This window comes from Numenius arquata, chromosome 20, assembly GCF_964106895.1.
Source record: "Numenius arquata chromosome 20, bNumArq3.hap1.1, whole genome shotgun sequence".
Taxonomy (NCBI): Eukaryota; Metazoa; Chordata; class Aves; order Charadriiformes; family Scolopacidae; genus Numenius; species Numenius arquata.
This window is the reverse complement of record NC_133595.1, coordinates 2,364,190-2,384,014: the sequence shown is the minus strand read 5'-3', so window position 1 is coordinate 2,384,014 and position 19,825 is coordinate 2,364,190. Positions and strand designations below refer to the sequence as shown.

Here is a 19,825-nt window from a genome sequence, read left to right as displayed (position 1 = left end):
TCTTTTGGCAAGGTTGAAGAATACAACAATTAACCCAACAATGTCAGGAATCCGTATGTTTACTTTGGGCAAGCCAATGGGTACTACTGTGTATGCAGGGATGTGCTTTCGGGTTAAGGCTCATTAGCAGCTTGCTTGATGAAGTCATCACCCGTTTGGAGGCTGCTGTTTAGCAAAAGCAATTTGGAACAGTTTATACGAGGTCGCTGCATGCCCTTGTACGTGTGTATTGTCTCCTGATAAGGTACCTGCCCATCTGTAGGTTGACACAGGAGGTGTCGGTAGGTGCAGTGGATGCTTTGGCACATGCTTCAAAGACATTACTGAGCCAGAATATGTCAGAACACTGGGGCTCTGGACAATACCCAAATCTATTTATAATTTATGCCATATCGGGTACTCTGCAGTCCAGTGAGTATCCAAAAAAATCCCTGGCCAACCATCTTATGCCCAATACCTGTTTTCCTATTGACCCTGAAAGATTTGGTTTCCTATAAACTGCTAGTGAAGAAAACTAACTTAAAAAGGATGTATATGCTCATTCCCAGTCAGGTAGGATTTAGTTGCACATCCTGTGATGCACAGTTAGGCTGTAACAGACTCGTGTCAGCTGTCCCTGAACACAGTGCGGCACAGGTGCCTCTGGAGTAACTTAGTGTTGCTGAAATATGGATTTAATCTATGTAGAACCTACTATATGGGCCGCTGGGAGAGCTTGTCTCTATTGTCCAGTCTAAATATATGGCTTATTTCTGACCTAAGCCTCCAAGCGTTTGCAGACAAAGGACAGGAACAGGGCTGTTAGACCATTCAATTAAGCCTTTCCTCTTATCTGTAGTGAGAAGCACATCCCTTTTCTGTGGCAGGTCTGAATTTTATGCATGATGCTGACAAACCTTGTCCGAGAGACCATAAAAACCTGATGGTTCCGCACATAGCGACCGTTTGAGCTAGCGCATCTTATTAAATAGTTTAAATTGTGTCTGAGCTGTTTGTCACCTTTGTGTGCGGAAGAACCAGGTAAACTTATCAGCTACAAGTTTAGTTGGGGAGCTCTGTTCCTAAGTGTTATTGAAGTGGGTGTTAGCGAACTTAGGAGGAGTCCCATGGTCAAAAAGCTGTGGCTGACTTAAATTAATCAAACTCTAATTAAATACTGTTTTTAGTTACATAAGCCAAGGTACAGGTAAGAAAGCTCCGTGGGTCGGGAAAGAAATTATTCCCTGCAGGAAGGGATTATTTCTTTTTCTTGAAACCATTTAATAATTGGCTACATCTGCACCACCAAACTCTTGGCAACCTAAAGCATGGGTTTTGAGGCTGTTGCTGGAGGTAGGAGACAGAATGACTAACGCGTTGATATGATCTGCTGCGACATGGTTGGTTTTCTGGATGGAATTTGGAGGACCAAAGGGATATCAGGGTTTGAGCAGCTCCAAGGATGGCTCAAAACAATGAGTTGTTTGGGGAGCGATGGTAAGCTTGGCTGTATAATTGGTAGGAGGGTTTTTTTAATGACTCAGAAAATTGCTGGTTACCTCTAAATGTTGGAATTACTTTTGGATGGTGCTCATTAGTGCTCTACATGCTTTCCATCAGCAACACACTCACTGGGCTTCTTTTCATATTGCCAGTGTAACATGAAACAGACCCGTTTGAATGACGCTTGTTAGAAGGAGGGTCTGTGTGATTCCCCCACCAGTCATTCCAGTCCCTTCTTTGCGGTGGAGATGAAATAATTTGTTAAATCCAGTGTGATTTCTTTATTGTTGAGACATCTGTAGACCTCTTCTTGCAGCCCACCCTCAGCCTGACGTCCGCTAGGCTGAAGTCTACACTAGTTAGACAAGAGCAGTGTACATGCTGCCACTGCCACCTGTAAGAGTTCCAAAAACATCATAAACCAGACTCAAGCGAATAGTTTTTTGACCTTTTTTGGCAAGTTTCATCCAAACCTTTACAGCTGACGGTTTTTTTCTGTTTCCTGCGCTGTTACCAGACAATAACCTCCTTGAAGTAAAAGGTCAGACTCCAAATGCATGACGAGCATGAGTAGGTTCATTACATTTGTGACAGAATTATAAAAGATGGCACCCTGACTTGTGCTTCCTTTGCGCTTGGTTTCCTTGCTTCGTTCCATCTGCTGTGCTGGAGGAGACTTGGAGCAAAGGCCCCCGTCGCTTTTATTTTCCGTTGTGAAGCGTAGGTTATTACTTGAAATCTGCTCCCAGCTCAGCTTTCCAGAGCCTGCCTATAGGAGCTGATCTCCAGACTGATGAGTGTAGCTACTGTTTTGATGCTTAAGATCCATTGAAAGGAGATGAAAATGACTTAGAAATGTCTTTGCAAAAAAGGTTTCCAAAACTAATATAGTAAGAAACTTCCTAGGCTTATCCTGCTGGGAAGGATAACCGCAATGAGTTGCCTCCCTGAGGTCTCTCTTAACTCTGTCAAAGCGATGCTCTTGCTGCTGCTTTTTAATAAAAGAGCTTCTTGGTGCCAATATGAGGATGTGGAACATGTTCCAGCCTGTACATTACTGCCCCCAAGCGTTGGGCTGCCAAGGGAGAGGGTCCAAACTTGAACATGAAGTAAAAGGGTGGGTGGAAGACCAGAATTTTTGGGTCACTGGCCCTCATCAGACCAGACACTTTCCATTCATTAGCAAAACAGTTTGTGGTTTGCCCTTTTACCACATCTGTTGTTGCAGTTTTTCAGACTGCCGAGCCTTCAATTAGAGTTCATTAGAGACCTTGTCAATCATAGGACTTCAGAAGTCCTGCCTGAAAGAAGCTGTGCGTGGTGCTGGTAATGTGCCTTGGCATGGAATGCTCTGGTTGGAATTCAATTAGTCATTATTTGTAAATAGACTACTCGGAGGCTGTCAAAATGTACAAGAGGACTTCTAAATCTCTACAAAAAAGTTTGGTGTGGGCACGCACCTTTTTAAGGACAATTAGAATAATTTTCCATGTGGCTCCTCTGGAAACTGGGGTAACTGAAGCCTTGGAGCATCTACCTGTCAGCCAAGTCTGAACTGTAATGCAGTTCCCTTAAGAGGAGCCCTAAAGGTGATTGCCCTGCTCTTAAATGGATGTATCGTAAGGATATGCCAAGTGATAGCACTTGGAACATTAATTCCGGTTTTAATTGTGTAGCATAAATAGTCTCACCTCCTTCTTGCCTCCCATTGTCCAGAAGTTGCTGATGTTGACATACTGTGCTTCTCGTCAAAGTCAGTTGTGACTCACATCTGCTCTCATCACTTGCTGAGAGGAGAATATTAATGGTATTTCCCAGATGGAAATGTTTCTTGTATCAGTTAAGAGTGAGATCTTGTTTTGGCTCATGGAAATCAGAGTGGCACAAAGCAAGGAAGCTGGGAGAGCTCACTTCTGAGGGGCTCAACCGAAAGATCAGAACAACCTGAGAGAATTGTCCCCCTGCTTCCTTTCTCTTAAGACAATTTGTACAGTAACTCAGTCCCCGTGTAGTTTTAGCTGTGTTCTTTCCAAGAGAAACCCCGCAGAAGGTGATTCTATGATTCTATAAGGCGTCAGCTTTCAGGTAACGTTGTCGTGGAGGATCTCTCCCAGGACACCGTGGCAGCGCCCATAACGGGGTAGGTGAGCGAGAGCTGGGGATCCAGAATCCTTTTGGGTTTTTTTTGCAAGACAGCTTCACTGACGTGTCTTAGAGGGATCCGTCTCTGGAAGGGTGGAAGATGGGAGTCGGATTGGTCGTGCTCATGGGCCGTGTGCCACAAATACGGGGTCTGTGACAGGACTGTCTCGATGGCTTTGACTGGAGTATGGAAGTTGATGTGCTCTCAGTCTTGGTAAAAGTTAAACAGGTTTCTTTGCAAGTACAAATTTCCTGCTGAGTGTTTCATTTGGATGCTTGCCTGTGTGTATATAATATAAATTAAATGAAAAATCCAGCTGACTCAGAGAAATCAGATGGCTGGCATGAACGGGGGATGGAGAATCATCCTTGCAAAACTGGATCACAGAATGGACAAGCAGACGCGCCAGGAGAGTGGGGTTTGCTCACAGCCACAACTTTCTGCCTCCCTTTTCCCAGTAAGACTGATACTCAAATAATACTCCACTTATTCCCAAAAGTGAAAGCTTTCTTAAAATACAGAATCAAGTTATTGCTGCCATGGAAGAATTCAAGCTGGAGTTCTTTATAGATATAGCAGTCAGTAACTTTACTGGTTATTTTTCAAGGCTCTGTTTGCAATTAAAGATCTGGGAGGTGATCATCTTTGCTTTCTCATCACAAGAGAATGCTTAAGTATTTTTAGTAGAATGTGTTACTTTTTAGACAGCCCCAGAGTGATGAATTAAAAAATGTATAAACTTATGATCTTGAAACATTTGAATAATACTCAAGCCCTTGTTTCATGTAGCTGGTGTTTCCAGGCGAGTCTCAAATCTGCTTGCATGCCTTTAGTGACTGAAGATATATGAAGCTAGAGAATTTATCCCCAGGAAAACTGCATCGCTTGCTCTGCACACACCATAAAGAACATGAGAATGTGACTGCAGCTTTTTGTATTTTGAGTCCAAGAGCCTAAGCAGTATGCAGCATCGAGGAGAAAGATAAAGTAATTGAACACAGATGGCCAGCTGAACGTCTAGTGAGGGTGGAGGATGTTAAAAAAAAATAATAAATGATCAGGCCCAGTGAAAACTTAAAAAAACAATAGTGGAAGCAGAAGTGCATTGACAGCCTCGTGCTTTCAGAGCTGAGTTTTTGACCTGCTGTTCTTCCTGGATTTGTTGCCTTGTGTGATGGGACCGAAGCCACCAGCAGCCGGTCGGGTTTGTAATGCAGGGATTATTGGTTGAAGAAAGGGGCTCTGGCTCTGAATTAATGTATGGTCATGGAGAGCCAGTTTTCCATTTGGTGGGCGAGGAGCATTTCCAGCTAGAAAAGATTACCTCTGGATATCTTGATGGTAATTGGAGATAGCAATTAATATATGTAAATGGTTAATGTGCTGCTTGGCTTAGAGCTAGCAACTCCACTTATTTGCATCAGGTTGTAAAAATGAATTTAACTTCTGGCTTCATACTCACTTACTCTTTTTAAGCCTAAACTGTGCCTAAACTTGTTTCTCTTCCAAGCTCCTGCCACTGCATTGCTGGTGTTAGAGATGCTTAAAATAACTGTTTAAGGAGAGTGTAGGGGAGATCACTTGATGAGCTTGAATCCTAATTAGAGACCTATCTAACCTCTTTTAAAGATGGGGGGGGGGGGGAAGCTAGGGTACAGAAACGCCACTGGAGAGAGAATGCCTCTGCAGATCCCGTAGTTGTGGCTGGATATCTCCACCACCAGCTGGACCCTTGACACAAATAGTCAAGGCTTCCCAAGATACTGATACGCTGTGGTGGCTCATGGGACTTGTGGCTGGTAATGAGATACAGAAGCCTTCACCTGCAGGTCACTAGTCAAAGTCTGGGGCAGTCTCTGTGCCTGCCAGATGGCCAGCTTTTGTTTCCCAGTGAGCTACAGAACGCTGAATTTAGCAAAAGCCCTATTTTCTCCAGCAAATCGCAGGAAGAACGCCAAGGATCCTGGTTTAGGAACGGTAGTCACCGTTCAGAGTTGTTTTTTTTTAAATGTAGTTCCTTGAGCTGAATCGAAAAATTCTGTAATTAATGTAGCGTTTCTGTTATGACATAGCTAACTAGATCTTGGATCTGCAATCTCGTTAGCGTTTGCCTTTGTACAGAAAAAGCTGATTGGTTTTAATTTTGTTTTTGCTAATTCTTGCCCTGCTGGAATTCCGTGCAAATACTTGAATAAAGCTGAGCTGTTTCCAATATCAATTACATCTGGTCTTGAACACAAAAGTCCATTTAAGCGTCATTTAATAAACAAAGCTTGAAGAATGTGTGGCCCTTGGACATCTGATGGATCAAATTAAGGTTTAGCAATGTGTGGATTTGTGGGAGTGACTTTACTAGTGGTTTTAAGCCCAAGATGAGTGGAGCCAGGCTTCCTTCTTGAGTTTCCACAACATCCGTTAGGCCGTGTCTGTGTTCTGCAGGAACAGGAAATTCTGAGGCTGTGGAATGACTCAGAAAAATTATAATAATATTTTATTAGATGCTGGCCCAGAGGGGAAGAATCTGGTCTGAAAGGGGGAGGTCGTGTGCCAAAATTGGTTATTTTGCAAGAGCGCCGGGGAGCTTGCATGGGGCTCTTCTTTGGGTTGGGGCAGTGGTTTAGTCTGCTTCTGTAATGATACAAGTTGTCTTAAAAAAGAAAAATGAAGTCTTAAGAGTTCACATGCAATGAAAATAGTCGCTTTCCTGTTTGGATGTGGCTTTTAATTAAAAACTGTTCCAGTCACACACGCATTCAGATACCTGCATGTTATAGAGACAAATTCAAAAGACAAATGGATCTGAAATGCCCTCTTTGCTAATCTTTTGGAGGTCACTTCATCTTCCTTCTGATTCTTGAAGGAAAAATGTGATTCATCTTTAATTATTCTGCATTTAGCATAGTTTTCCAATGCGTAAGGTTCCTGTGGAGGTCAGGACACGCTGACCTCTGAATAAACATGGAAAAAGGCTATTTCCAAGCACAGAACCTTACACTAACAGTAATTCCATTTCAACTGTAAACACGATTCCTTTCAGTCAGGGCTGTAGAAGAAAACAGTGAACTTAGCCATGCAACTTAAGTACCCTCGTCAGCCAAATTATTCCTTATCCTGAGTATGTAAGATGCAGAATTTGATGCAGTTCAGGCAGCGTGATCAAAGGAAGGATGGAGGGAGCATGTAGGACGTGAAGAGCTGAAGCACTGTTCTTGTCTCCTCTAAACTTTTTTAGGTGCTTGTTTAATCATATTTTAAAAAATAATTCAGAACAATTATTTGGTTGATAAGTTCCTTTAACCAAAAAGTCAAGAAGGAATGATTATTAGATTAGCTACTCCAAAAAGTGTATGGTTTCAGCTTTGGCACAAGTGATTATTTGTCCTGATAGCAGAACGGTTGACTTAATTAAAACACTGTCCACATACCTGGCTTGCTCTGATGGAGAATTCTGTTACACGAGACAAGAGAATCCTTGTTCAACGCGCAGGAGAGTATGCTTTAACTCGCTTTTCATTCAGTTTTTCTTTCCTCTGTACTACACATTCATTGTGTATCTCTTTAGGAGGAGGAAAAAAAACCCTCCCACAAGCACGGTGCCCTGTTGCATGGTCTGTGCTCCTGAATGATGCTGCTGTTCCCTTCCAGGCCCAGCAGCTGAGTCCGCACCCCCAGAGATTCTCCTTTTTTTTTTCTCTTCTAATTTACATTGAGGGTGGTCTCATTCCATGACTATACATCCATCACCATAATGGATGATCGAGTGCTTATTTGCCCAACATGGGTGCGTTACGGTCCAGAGTATGCTGTGCACCAGATTAATTTAACGATGGCCTTTAGCTAAAGATACAAGCTTAAGATTGTATTCTACGTTTCGCTTTCCACTGCTTAGAGTGGGAAAGACTTGTGTCAAAATAAAGATGGGAGCCCAGTCTTTGCTTATAAAACGCTCCTTATACCTTCAATGTTTTTATCCCAGTGACACTTATTTGTAATGCAGTGATGAATTGAACAAAATCACTGCTTTGGCATTTCAGTATCTGGCCTGGGGACGTGGGTTAATTCTTGCACTTCTCAATTTAAGTCAAAGTTCCCCTTAGAACGACTGTTGGAGACATGCACTCGGGTACCTAAGAGGGTTTTGGCTTTTCAGCTACCATAGAACAAGCTGATAAGAAAATTTAACAATGCAAATCCACTGTTTCAGACTGAAAACTCAGAGGATCATTTGGTCTTCTAACTGTGATCAGAAGATTTGGATGTTTTCTTCCTAAGTATAAACTGAATTCTGCGAGAGACTGGATATGCACAAAAGCAATTTAAATGGGAGGTTCAACACTTGACATGGGGAAGAATTTAAGGAGAGGTACATGCATAGTCTAAAATAATTGCTTGATGCTTATGTTGCAGCAGCTTAGCCTGGCTGTCCCAAATATCTTATCGTTGCACATTCTAAAATGCAAAGGACCTAAATTCAGAAGGAATCAAATAGTCTCATGAACATGTAGCTGTTTAAAATGTTTAAAGCTGCAAATTACCTTGTTGAAATCGCTGCATTTGCCTTGTAGGCAGCTTTAGCATGTAGAGGAGGAAGAGCAGTGTGCATAAATCTTGTAAATTCATTCTTAGAAGAGAAATACAGCAGCTGTTGAAAGTTGATGTAACAAATGATGCAAAAACGGTTCTCTTGGGGTAACTGTGCCACACTTGGATGTTTTTCCGATAATTAGAATTACATGAGTAGTTCCATCAGCTGGAATATCTCTGGTCTTTTTATAAACACCGTTGAAATTTTCTAATACTTCTGAAGTAGTTGAGTGGGTTTTCTTCCCTGTTTTAATCTGAAAGAAGGAGAAAAGAATCTATTGCCTGAGGTCCTGTAGAGTGTCTGTGCCAAAGACACAATGGGTATAGAGCCTGCTATTACAATGGAGTATTACAATATAGTGGAGTATTATATTCTAGTAAGTATATGATATAATGCAGTCACTGTTAGGGCTGTAAGACCAGCCACTGCTCTTAGAAACTGGAAAAGTGACTGTGCTCGTGAATATCTGTGATACCAAATCATAGAATGGTTTGAGTTGGAAGGGACCTTAAAGACCATCTAGTTCCAAACGCCCTGCCCTGGGCAGGGACACCTCCCACCAGAGCAGGTTGCTCTGAGCCCCATCCAACCTGGCCTTGAACCCCTCCAGGGATGGGGCAGCCACAGCTTCTCTGGGCAACCTGGGCCAGGCTCTCACCACCCTCACAGCAAAGAATTTCTTCCCCAGATCTCATCTCAATCTCCCCTCTTTCAATTTAAAACCATTACCCCTCGTCCTATTGGATCCTGATAAAGAGGGAGTCTTTAGATATCATAGAGATCTCATCCAGAGATATGTTTAGTTCGCCATTACTATGTGGAAGTTAAAGAGATTGCATCTTAAAAACAATGTGTTAAGAGTTCCTTCTAGTCAACAGGAGACTGTGCTCTCCCGCTGAGCGGTAAACAGAAACACCATACTAAGCGTGTGCTATTTTTAAAAGAAAGTTGAATTTAAAATTTATTTGTGTGGGTCTTAAATTCAGATGGTTATTAGAAGCTTTTCTGCAGGAGAGTTGACTCTTGTCTTGAGTTTGGGATTTCTTCTGAAAATGCTTTATATGTATATTTGCCTTTGAAGAATTGTACGGCGAGACCTCTCATGCTCTCGTACCACACATTATAGCACAGGGATTTTCCCAAAGAAATAAAATGGAAAACGGAGTCTGGGAAAAATGCCACTTTTCTCCGAATTGGCTTTTCATCACTATTACTCATTCTAAACGCACGTCAGAGCAAGGAGTCTGTTCCTAGACGCTTATCTCTCTGCTGATGGGCAGCTGGCCAAGGAGCAGCCGAGGAGGAGGAGGAGGAATATATTCAGCTGATGGCTCTTCGGAACAGCACGGAGCGTAGCTCTTCGTGATGAGGTGCTTTGGGTCTTGTTGTGTGTGCATCCGAAATTAAAACAGTCATCTCAGGTTGCCCTCTGCCTGAAGAGTCAGCCTGAAATTAATAGCTAACGGAGAAGAGAAGGAAGAGACAAAGTGGAACCAGATGGGCTCCTGAACACAGATACATCATTTCCCTTAACGTGGGCCACGACACTGCTGATTTGTATCGGCTCCGGGGAGTATTAGGGCTGTCTGTTTTTAGAAAAAGTAAAGATTTTCCTAAAAGCTGCTTGCTGCTTGCTTCCCATCCACTTTTATTTACTTAGTGACTGCGAAATGGTTTTGAGGTTGCTTCCGCCAGGTCTCGCGAGTATCAAATGATGGACACCGATGAGAAGCATCACGCTTTATAGAAGTACTTACCTGCCCTGCTCTTCAGTTATCACTCCTCACCACATTACAGAGTGTATAGACCAAAGTAAAAAACCTCAAACTAACGTTGCAGCTAATTCAGCGCTGTCAGTAACTTTACCAACCATTTCTTGGTGTTTTCCTCTTACCTTTGGGGGGGGGTTAGGTGTTGCGTCTCTAGCCAGCCACGTCTTGGTTTGGCCTTTGGCCTTTCTGGGTTTTTTGGTCTTTTGTGGTCGTGTTGTTTCATACGTGTCTCTGCCTTACTTTGACTCAATATCCTTTGTGTGGTACTGCCTTGTACTTGGGATTAGGAACGTTTTTGTTTTAGGCAGTTTGGTCTCTTGTGTCACATCTAGTGCATTAAAAGAGTTTGCACTTATGCTTTTGGGAGCTGTTGCACCCCTAATTTGTTTTCTCTCCTCTAGGCTTCTTTCCTTTGAAATCATACCAACCAGTTCCCTGAACTAACAGCTTGAAGAGAAGAAAGCATATTTCCATATTTTCTTTATTCCTTCCTCCCTCCCCTTTTTATTTCTTACGAGTTGTGAATTCATCACTTCATGATTAATTTTACCCTGGATTGTCTTTTGTCTTCATGTTCTCAATCAGGTTTTCATCTCCACAATGTAGTAGAGATTCCACGTCGGTTATTTCTTTTATCTTCTGTATTAGCATGTTGTCATCAATATATTCAAGGATTTAGGAATTGTCCGATGTCCTGTTGCGTTCCCAACCTTCTGTTGGAATATTGATAACGGGGCCGCCATCAGCTCCAGAACAAAAGGCCAAGGGGTGGAATTTGCTGGATTTGCTCGTGCTTGCATTCACGCTACCTTCAGGCTGCAAACCTTCAGCTCATCTCTCTGCAGCACATCAAAGCCTCTCTGCCACGTCAAAAGCAGATCTTGAAGTCTTTCCCCTCATGAGGTGTGGGGGGACGGCTGGGGTTATGAATCCATTAAAAGCTACCTGTGGAGGAGATGTATTTGATTTTACATGTGCGCGCGCACAGACACACGCGGATTTTTATTAGCCAACACGGTAATGTTTGGCCAGCTGCCTGGAAACTATTCTAAAGTCTACCCAGAGTGGGAGCTTGTGAAAAATACGCTCCAGCGTATGGATGGCGTATTCTTTTAGCAGCTCCCTCCTTTCCACTCCATTATAAATATTTACCTTTATTCATCAGTCCTCGACAATCACTTTACTGGCTGTCTTTGGCAAGAAGCTGGCATGGAGACTGTATATGTTTAAGCGTGCTGGACCACACTAGTGGTTAGATAATTAAATGTGAAATTATTGGAGGTGGGAGCATAGGATTGTGTTGTAACTTAAGGGCAGCTTGTTGGGGTTTTTTTAAAGGGTTTCTGGCTTTGGGAAAGATGTGGGCTATTAATAACGAAATGTGTTCTTAGGGATGCTAGTCTCTTTTAACCTTAACGTGTTGTTACCTTTTCTTCCCTCCCCGTTGTTTTTCTCCCAACCATCAGGTCCCAAGCCTCTGTGAAGACCTCCTCTCCTCTGTTGACCAGCCGTTGAAGATTGCGCGAGATAAGGTGGTAGGAAAAGACTATCTATTGTGTGACTACAACAGAGATGGAGACTCATATAGGTGAGTTCATATCCAAAGCAAGGAATTAACTGGTTTACTTCGTAAATAAGAGCTTTGTATGAGTGTTGCTGTCCCTTCTCCCTTCTAGGCTTAGCCAAAAAAAGAAATTTAATGGTATTAAACTCTACTCAGCAATGAATCTGGTACTATTTCAAATCCTCTTCTCTTGAGTAAGTGACTATGGAAGTTGTTATTTCCCTAATGCGAAAGAGCATAAACATCTCCAGAGCATTGTAGAGCACTTCAGTTTTGGATAACGTGGTTGTACGGTCGTTAATCTGATGACCTTTGCAAGGCAGGTCCCCACTGCCTGTCTCTGGAACAAGATGCATTTTATCCCAGAAACCAGTGTGTTTCTGCACGTTTTCTTTGCTGTGATTTGCAGTCGTTCATTGAAGCCTAAAATGTGATGTTTTTACCTTGTTAAAGGGGTGACTAGCACATTTCTCTTAGGCTTTCTGTAGTATAGTTATACCCTAGAGAATTAAAAGCAGTCGGATCTCTAAAACAAACAACTGTGATGGAGTGAAATTAAACCATCTATTGTTGCAAGTTTGTAAAATCTTTGGAATGGATAACAGCAGAAAAGAGATGATGCAAGCAGTTGGTTTAAACAAAATCATCTTCTTGTACAAAGAGGGTGGCCTTTGCCAGCTGGGGAAGGCTCTTTCGCTCGTGTTTTGCGAGGGATTGAGTCTGACTTTGGACGTGCAATGTCATTAGTTCTCTATCAAAATCTTGGCCCAAGTTTTTAGTAAAGAAATGGATTCCCTCTCTACCAAAATAGCTAATGTATTCTGAGGACTAAAGACAAAACCAATGAAAATATTTGAACAATGTAAGCTGTGTGTAATTATAATATTATGAATTTTGAAGTAGGAGGGGCTGTGATACTGCAACTGGTTTCGGTATTTTGGCTGCCAATTTGAACTCTCCCTCTCCTTTAATGTTTTTATTCTATACCTTGCCATTAGGATGATTACCGTTGAGTGACTCTAATCGCTCAACTATTTGTTGAGCCATTTTTTTTCCCCCTTTTTTGCATTGCTTGACTTTTCTTAACGGCTGCAGTGACGTTGGCATAGTTCCAAATATTTAATTAAGAATCACAAAGCTTATAGGCCAGAAACGTCTGTGAATATTGCATCACCTGGCTTTTATCCTTTTCCTTTAACGAAGGGTGCCAGGCTGAGAAGTAATGACCACCATTCATCTTCTGTCCCGAGTTAACAGCTTCTCCTGGTTATGATTATAAGGGTGACATCTCTGGCTCTCCTTGCAGCTTCAGTGTAATAGCTTGAATTTTTAATGCTAACAATCGGAGCTGATCTTACAGTAAGAAATGAGCTTTGCTTTGTGCAGATTTGCAGTAGCGGTCTACGTTAATCTGGCCAGAATACTTCAAGAATTCTATTTCCAAGTGGAATTCCACAAAATATTTTAACAATATTTTTTTTTCTTTGGCTCAGGCCGTCATTGCAGAAGCAGGTGAACTTATAAAGGGCGTGCATTGGTTTCAGTCGCTTTGAGTTGCAGGAAAGTTCCTTATCTAAACTGAGAGTACCTCTGTCTGTAGATGATTTACAGAGAGAAAATGCTGAGATTCATTTTGTCCTAGAAATAGGAGGAGGAGACTGATAGTGGATGCAAAGTTGGACACTGCGTCTGGATTGTGGCTGAGAATAAATCTTAATGAGGTTTTTAAAGTACAACCTGGTGTAGTGGGCCACGAAGTAAGGTCTCTAAGGTGAAGCGTTCACTCAGGTTCTTTAGGGTACCAATCTAACATTAAAAGTGTGTTCGAACTTCTACAGAAGAGCCTAGTGCCTTTTAAAAGCATTTGTGCGTGTATGTCTGAGTTGGTCAGATCTTTGCTAGCAGCTACGTGCATTTAATCAGTACCTAGAATAGAGTTCTGTAGCTTCTGCCCTCCAGAAGATGTACTCGTGCAGCTGCACGCTCTCGGGAAGATGCAAGAGGAGGGATTAGACCCTGCGTTTCTTGTGGGTCTCTCAAAAGATGTTTTCTCACTGAAGTTGTGATGTGTTTCTTGCAGTCTCCTGGCAAGCCTATTCAGGCTGTTGACATGAGCATCTATCGCCAGAGGCACAAGAAACTTGAAAAGGCACTTGTTAAACAATATTGTGACATGCTGCAATAACTAATAACACTTCCCCCCCCCCCGCCCCACCTCTCCGTGTTTAATTAGTGCATGTGGCAGCCCTTTCTTTAAGGTTAGTTTCATGCTTGGCTCTGAAATTTGCTCGATCTCTTTCTTTCTGAGAAGATACTTACATAGTTGCAAGGAAGCAGGAGGAATCACGTTTTTTAAATCACTTCGAAATTTTCAGGACTTATTAAGTAATGGGGTTTCAGAGATGCTATTTCATTTGTTGATCTAGAATAGGCGTCTTGTAATAATTGCCGCCACTAAAGAACGCCGTTCTTGAAGGCTTTTGATTCCAGCGTTCTGGATTGAAGTGATCCTTCCTTCTGGAACTGATTGGTCTCAGCTCTGTTTCGTGAAGCAAATTCTTTCCTTCAACACAAAGCAAAAGCCTTTGAAAACCAAGCAACGGGAACATGTGCATGTGTTAATCCCATTCTGTGCCTGTGTTCAGACACTGTTATTCATACCTCATAAAATCTGAAGTTGTTACTGGGAAGTGGCTCTTACGCTAATTTAATCAATTAGCCCAAAATCTAGGAGGAGTTTACCGTGCTTTTAAAAGCTTTTGATATTTCCACAAAGATTTTTCACGACCACAAGCTCGATCAGAAGACCCAAGAAATACAGTTCCCTGCCTGCAACATGCTACGTCCCCACTTACTGCGCACTTCAAACTAAACACCAATTTTCTTCTTATTGGGGAGGTTGCTAATTGCATTTCTTTTAATACTAATCCAAGGATTTCAAAGCATTCTGCAGACAACTGAGCCTCTTGCTACTTTGGCAGGAAAGGTAGAGCTGGGTAGTCAGGCTTTCTCACTGAGAATCGAGTTTTATAAGGGGTTTTTTTGAGTGGTTTTACAATTTGACTGGGAATTAGCTTTGAAACAAAGCTGCTGCAGGGTGTTTGGCCGTTGGGGTGATAACTCCACCAGTTTTCATGGGGGAATGAATATCCTAACGCTTAGCCCATCACAGTTTAATCCTTCCTTGTATTTAGACAGACTTGATTTTCTCCACGTCAAACATGGATCGGACCAGGAGGTAGTCTTGGAGTCTTTTTGGAATCTCTTGCATCTTCATAAATAGATAATTTTCATTTTTTGTCATATTGTCCTCCTGCTGCTTGTGGGAGCAATGTTTCTCACATGTAGTCTCGCAGGCACTTCTGTGAGTGCTCCTTAATAACAAAGGTTTGTGGGGGATGTCGAACAGCCGTGGAATCCACATTGTGAAGGCAGAGCTTTTATTAATTACTTTTTAAAATATATATATATAAGACTTCAAGGTCCCTGACTTTGTCCATACATTTCCACTCTAAGTATGTTTGATCACTCTATTAAATGGAATCCTTATGGGGAATTTGGTGCCAACAGCACTGAAACCTGTTAGCTGAAACAAAAAACATTCTCTTTTAGGGAAATTAGAGGTCTGACTTTTGAAATTTAAGTGCTTGTCCGTCTGTCTTGCTTCAAATAACTTCCATTTAAGTTTTTAAATGTGTTGTGAGTACTCCTCCACAAAAAGGAAAAAAATTAGGGGGTTGTGTTATGGGATTGGGGGTTGGTTTTTTTTAGGTGAAGTTGCTGCTGGCTCCAACTATAATGAGTTGAAAATGCCACAATCTGCTGGAAGGCTCCGCGTTACAAGGCTTCCCTTAAATCCCGTCCCTGCAGCCTGCAAAAGACATCTAATCATTATAATTAAAGTGTCTTGACTGTGGCTTCTGTAGGGGTTCTCTGCTCACCGATTTCCTCGTACGTGATGGAGAAGCAGAGAGTTCCAAATGCACAGAAAACAGTAGAATTGCTTGGAAACCTGCCTTTTAAAATTTAGTAGAGAAAGTTACGCTAAGAACGTGCTGATGGTGGCTCTGCATTGCCTGGTGCACGAGCCCTGGCTTTTGCTTTTGCAGACTGGCCGATGGCAAGGGCAGTGCTCCATCAGCCTCCGCTTCTCCCATCTCCTTTGGGTTTGTGTCCCCTGCCCCATGGGTGCCGGTTTGTCGTTTGGGAACCCCACAGTTACCACCGCTGGTGATTTTTGTGCAAATCTCTTCCAGATTTCAGAGAGTTGTTAGGCAAAGGAGCGCTGCCGTCGCTGTCTGCTTTTCTCCAAAGGAGCCGAGTTTTAAGCAACTAAGTTTTAAAATGAAAACCACCACCTGAAAAACACTGCTCCGGCTGGACGTGACATAATGATTTAGCTTTTCCTGGTGTCTCACCTTTGGAGGCAGATGTGGTGGGGAGGAGCGAAGTGTGGCGAAACGCTTTGCCAGAGCGAAGCGGAGCCTGTTCTTTGTGCTTTGCATTAAACAGATGTCAAAGCGAGATGCCTTTCTGCGAAATGAATAACAAATGGCTACTGAGGAGAAAGCCCTTGCGTATGGACTGCATTAAGACCTAGTGTTTGTAGGCTGGAGTATGTTGAAATGTGTGTAGGTAAAGGGTAGAGGTAGCGTTCTTTAAACCAGCAGTGATATATGTAGCTTGGTTATTCGCAGGGGAAATGAAAAGGAGAATGCAGGTTTACAGAATGGGAATTATAAAAGTCTCAAGCAGATGGGCAAAGGGTTCCATTAATCTTTTAATACCACATCTTTCATTAAGGGCACAAAATCTCTTCCACACCTGCGGAAATCACAGTGAAACCTGTAGCGTTACAAACTCCCTTAAACCCTTCAAACTGCTCAAATGTTTTCCTAATGTTATGCTAAAAGTAGAGTTTGTTTCAAAGCGAAATAGTGGAGGAGAATTTGGACTTTAATTGTAGACCACGGTGTTTGGCTCAAATGCTGTCAAATCCCAAGTAAAACTAAATAATCTATTTGCATGAAAACAATTTTAAATATCTAACGTGCAACAGCTGAGGTCTCACTTTTGAATATTTAAGAAGGAAGAGATTCAAACCCAAGCTGATTGTAGTAGAAACCTGAAGATGGGGAGCGTTCTCCAGGTGCACTGTAAACTTTGAGGAATCAGTGTCACCTTTTTGTCAGTCTTTGAAACGGCTGTTGAGGGTGAAATTCTTACAGATAGACGGGTTTTGAGAACTTAGGGGTTTTTTTGGATGTTCGGTATCTGTGCATCAGGTCGGACCCACCGATTTCAAACCTTTCAGAGTTTGTCTGGGTTTTTTAACTGTCTCTTTTTCTTCTCTCTGGCAGATCACCGTGGAGTAACAAATACGATCCTCCCCTGGAAGACGGTGCCATGCCATCTGCTCGCCTGCGCAAGCTGGAGGTGGAAGCCAACAATGCCTTTGACCAGTACAGAGACTTGTATGTCAGTTCTACCCTCCAGAGCCCTCCGCTTCCCTTGTTTCCTTCAGCAGGGCATGCGGTACACGCAATCAGGCTAAAACGCGGTCACTGCGGGTGGCATCCCAGTGTATAGCAGAGGAAGAAGGGTAGGCAGCTGCTGATCCGCTGCTGGGAAGCGTGTCCGCTGTGATTTCACGATACAAAAACATGAACAAATTTGTCAGCTGATGCTAAAAGGCAGATGCTGAGGTGCTTTCCCGCCTCCTTCCCCCCTTTAACAGATTAATGGCTTCTCTGTCCTGAAGCGACCTGTGTTCTCTTTGGTCTCGACTAAGTTCAGTCTTAAACCATCTGCTTTTTCCGTTCCCTCAGGACTGTACTCTCTGAAAACATCTATATATATAGCAGCAACTTTCACACCTTCCAGTAAAATGACAGGCACCAGTATACCGAAGGGCAGCAAATGTATGGGGATTAAACCACTTGTGCTGCAAGGGCTGTTCTCTGCTCCCTGTTTTAGGCCCTGTCTTGTTAAAGATGTGTAAAGCGAAGGAATTAGTAGAGCGTGTGCAAGATAAATGTAGATTCCGTGGTGTCTTTTTTAAAGAAGCAATAGGAAACTTTCTGGGTGACTTTGTCAGTTGGATTTTTCTAAAAGGTGGAACTGCCCTGGTCTTGTGTTGTGGTCACATCCAAGATCTCGAGATGGGATCAGACTTAGCTGTCATCTTTATAGATTTCCGTCCCTGAAGCAGCAACGGGATGGAAATAGTAATGCTAAAGCTAAAAGCGAGCGTGTGTTGCAAAGCAAAATGAACTCACTGCTTTATCCAGTAATGGGATGCTTTCTTATTGGAGATGCCTAATGACCATGAAACATGACCATTACTGCTTCCTGTTGCCCAAAAATGGAGATAAAACACACCCTTAGTTGTGGTTCATCATATGTCGTTGTACTATTACATAAAAAAGTACTTTTCTTGCTAGATTTTCTACTCATTTTAGGATGTGGCTTGGTGTAAATGTAGCGTGTCGACACTTTTCATAGAATCATAGAATGGTTAGAGTTGGAAGGGACCTTAAAGCCCATCCAGTGCCACCCCCTGCCCTGGGCAGGGACACCTCCCACCACACCAGGTCCCTCAAAACCCCCTCCAACCTGGCCTTGAACCCCTCCAGGGATGGGGCAGCCACAGCTTCTCTGGGCAACCTGGGCCAGGCTCTCACCACCCTCACAGCAAAGAATTTCTTCCCCAGATCTCATCTCAGTCTCCCCTCTTTCAGTGTCAAACCCTTCCCCCTCCTCCTCTGGCTCCCCTCCCTGATCCAGAGTCCCTCCCCATCTCTCCTGTAGGCCCCCTTGTTACAGGTATCAAATTTTTACTTATTTTCATGCATTATTTTCATAGATATCCAACTTCTTTTCTAAGTAACAGTTGTTACTGGTGTCTGAACTTACTGGAAGAAAAGAATTCTGCACATGCAGCAAAGAGGTTTGCAGTGACTCCTCAGGTGCAGAACAGACTAGGACCAATAGGTTTTTTTTACACACTAGGATGAAAACGAGTAGGTTTATGGAACCAAGGTTGTCTTTTTAAATCCCTCTCTGATCAGATGACCGTGAAGTCACAGCTGGATACAATAACTCCTTTAAAATGGTTTCCTTTGCAGGAAGGAAGGCGCTGTGCAGGTTACTCTCAGGCTTTGGTGAATCTGTTGAACCCTGTTCAAGGCGTGGTACAACAGGAGTCTTAAGAGATTGTAGGGAAGGAAAAAGCAAGGTTGTATCGTGTTTCGTCTTTCAGTTTGTCCAAGTTTTACAGGCGATACTTTGTTAGAAGGGATGCGGACCAGAGAAGCGCCTCTGTCAGCACAGTGCACCTGGATGCGTGTTCTCATCTCAAAAATGTGTCAGGAAAAGAGGAGAAGGGTGGCTTACGTTTTGCTGAGTGGCGTAAAAAATTGTGGCATTTTTGGAAAGAACTTGCAAAGTTAGGGAAACTTAACCTGACCATTTGAAGGGTTCCTCATGCTCAAAATTGGAAATTATTTGTACTTTACCTACAACAGAGGCTTGGATAGAAACAAGCTTTTGTGTCAGTCGTTGGACTCTGGAGTTTCCTTAATAAGACAATTGGATTTTGTGTTTTGACAGCAGAAACTTAAGTTTTACTCGGAAATTGGGGCAGGGAAATTAGGTGGGGTAACAGGTGCCAGTTTTTCTCACTGCTCCTTACTGGTCTTGCCAATATATCAGGTTGGGAAGGGCTGTAACAGCTGCTGGAGCCATGTGGGAGTCTGGAGTGTGGGGAAGGTTGTAGTGGGAAGAGGATGGCAATTGCAGTGATGTAATTCCCAGGATCTGCTAGAGCTGGAAACTAATCCCGCGTACCCGCTGGAAATCCAGGAGCAGGTCTGAGCCCGGCGATGGCCATTAAAGGTGTCCCTGGCCATCTGGTTTGGCAGCTCCCAGTGCTGGGAACGGAGCGCACCATGCATCGGGTCCAGGACAAAGTTATCAACGTCCTTTCAAATTCCAGAGCCAGTGACAACAGAGGTTTTCCAGCGTCGTGAAGTATTTCAGGCGCATTTGAAAGCATTGATGTATTAATAAAAAAAAGATATATAAGTAGCGTGCTGGCAGCCTTCAGTACTGGACCTTTTGTGGAAATAATGGTTTCTGTTCTATGGGATTATTTATAATGGATCCACCTTCCAGTAATGGTGTTCATTCTGTAGGCAGAGCGCAAAAGGAGTTTCTTGAGTTGACCTGCAGAGATTTGCACTGTCTCTGGTCACTCTGATGGGGTTGTCTGTCCAAAC

At 42.9% G+C, this 19,825-nt stretch overlaps 1 protein-coding gene across 3 annotated transcripts in view; it reads left to right on the top strand.

Moving 5' to 3' along the window:
* CAPZB (capping actin protein of muscle Z-line subunit beta) overlaps positions 1-19,825 on the top strand; it is a 77,198-nt gene that overhangs the window by 29,342 nt on the left and 28,031 nt on the right. For all 3 annotated transcript variants that reach the window (XM_074161759.1, XM_074161757.1, XM_074161758.1), the window contains 2 exons: positions 11,449-11,570; positions 16,907-17,020. In XM_074161759.1, the coding sequence (XP_074017860.1) occupies positions 11,449-11,570; positions 16,907-17,020 (236 nt within the window). The remainder of the gene's footprint in view (positions 1-11,448; positions 11,571-16,906; positions 17,021-19,825) is intronic.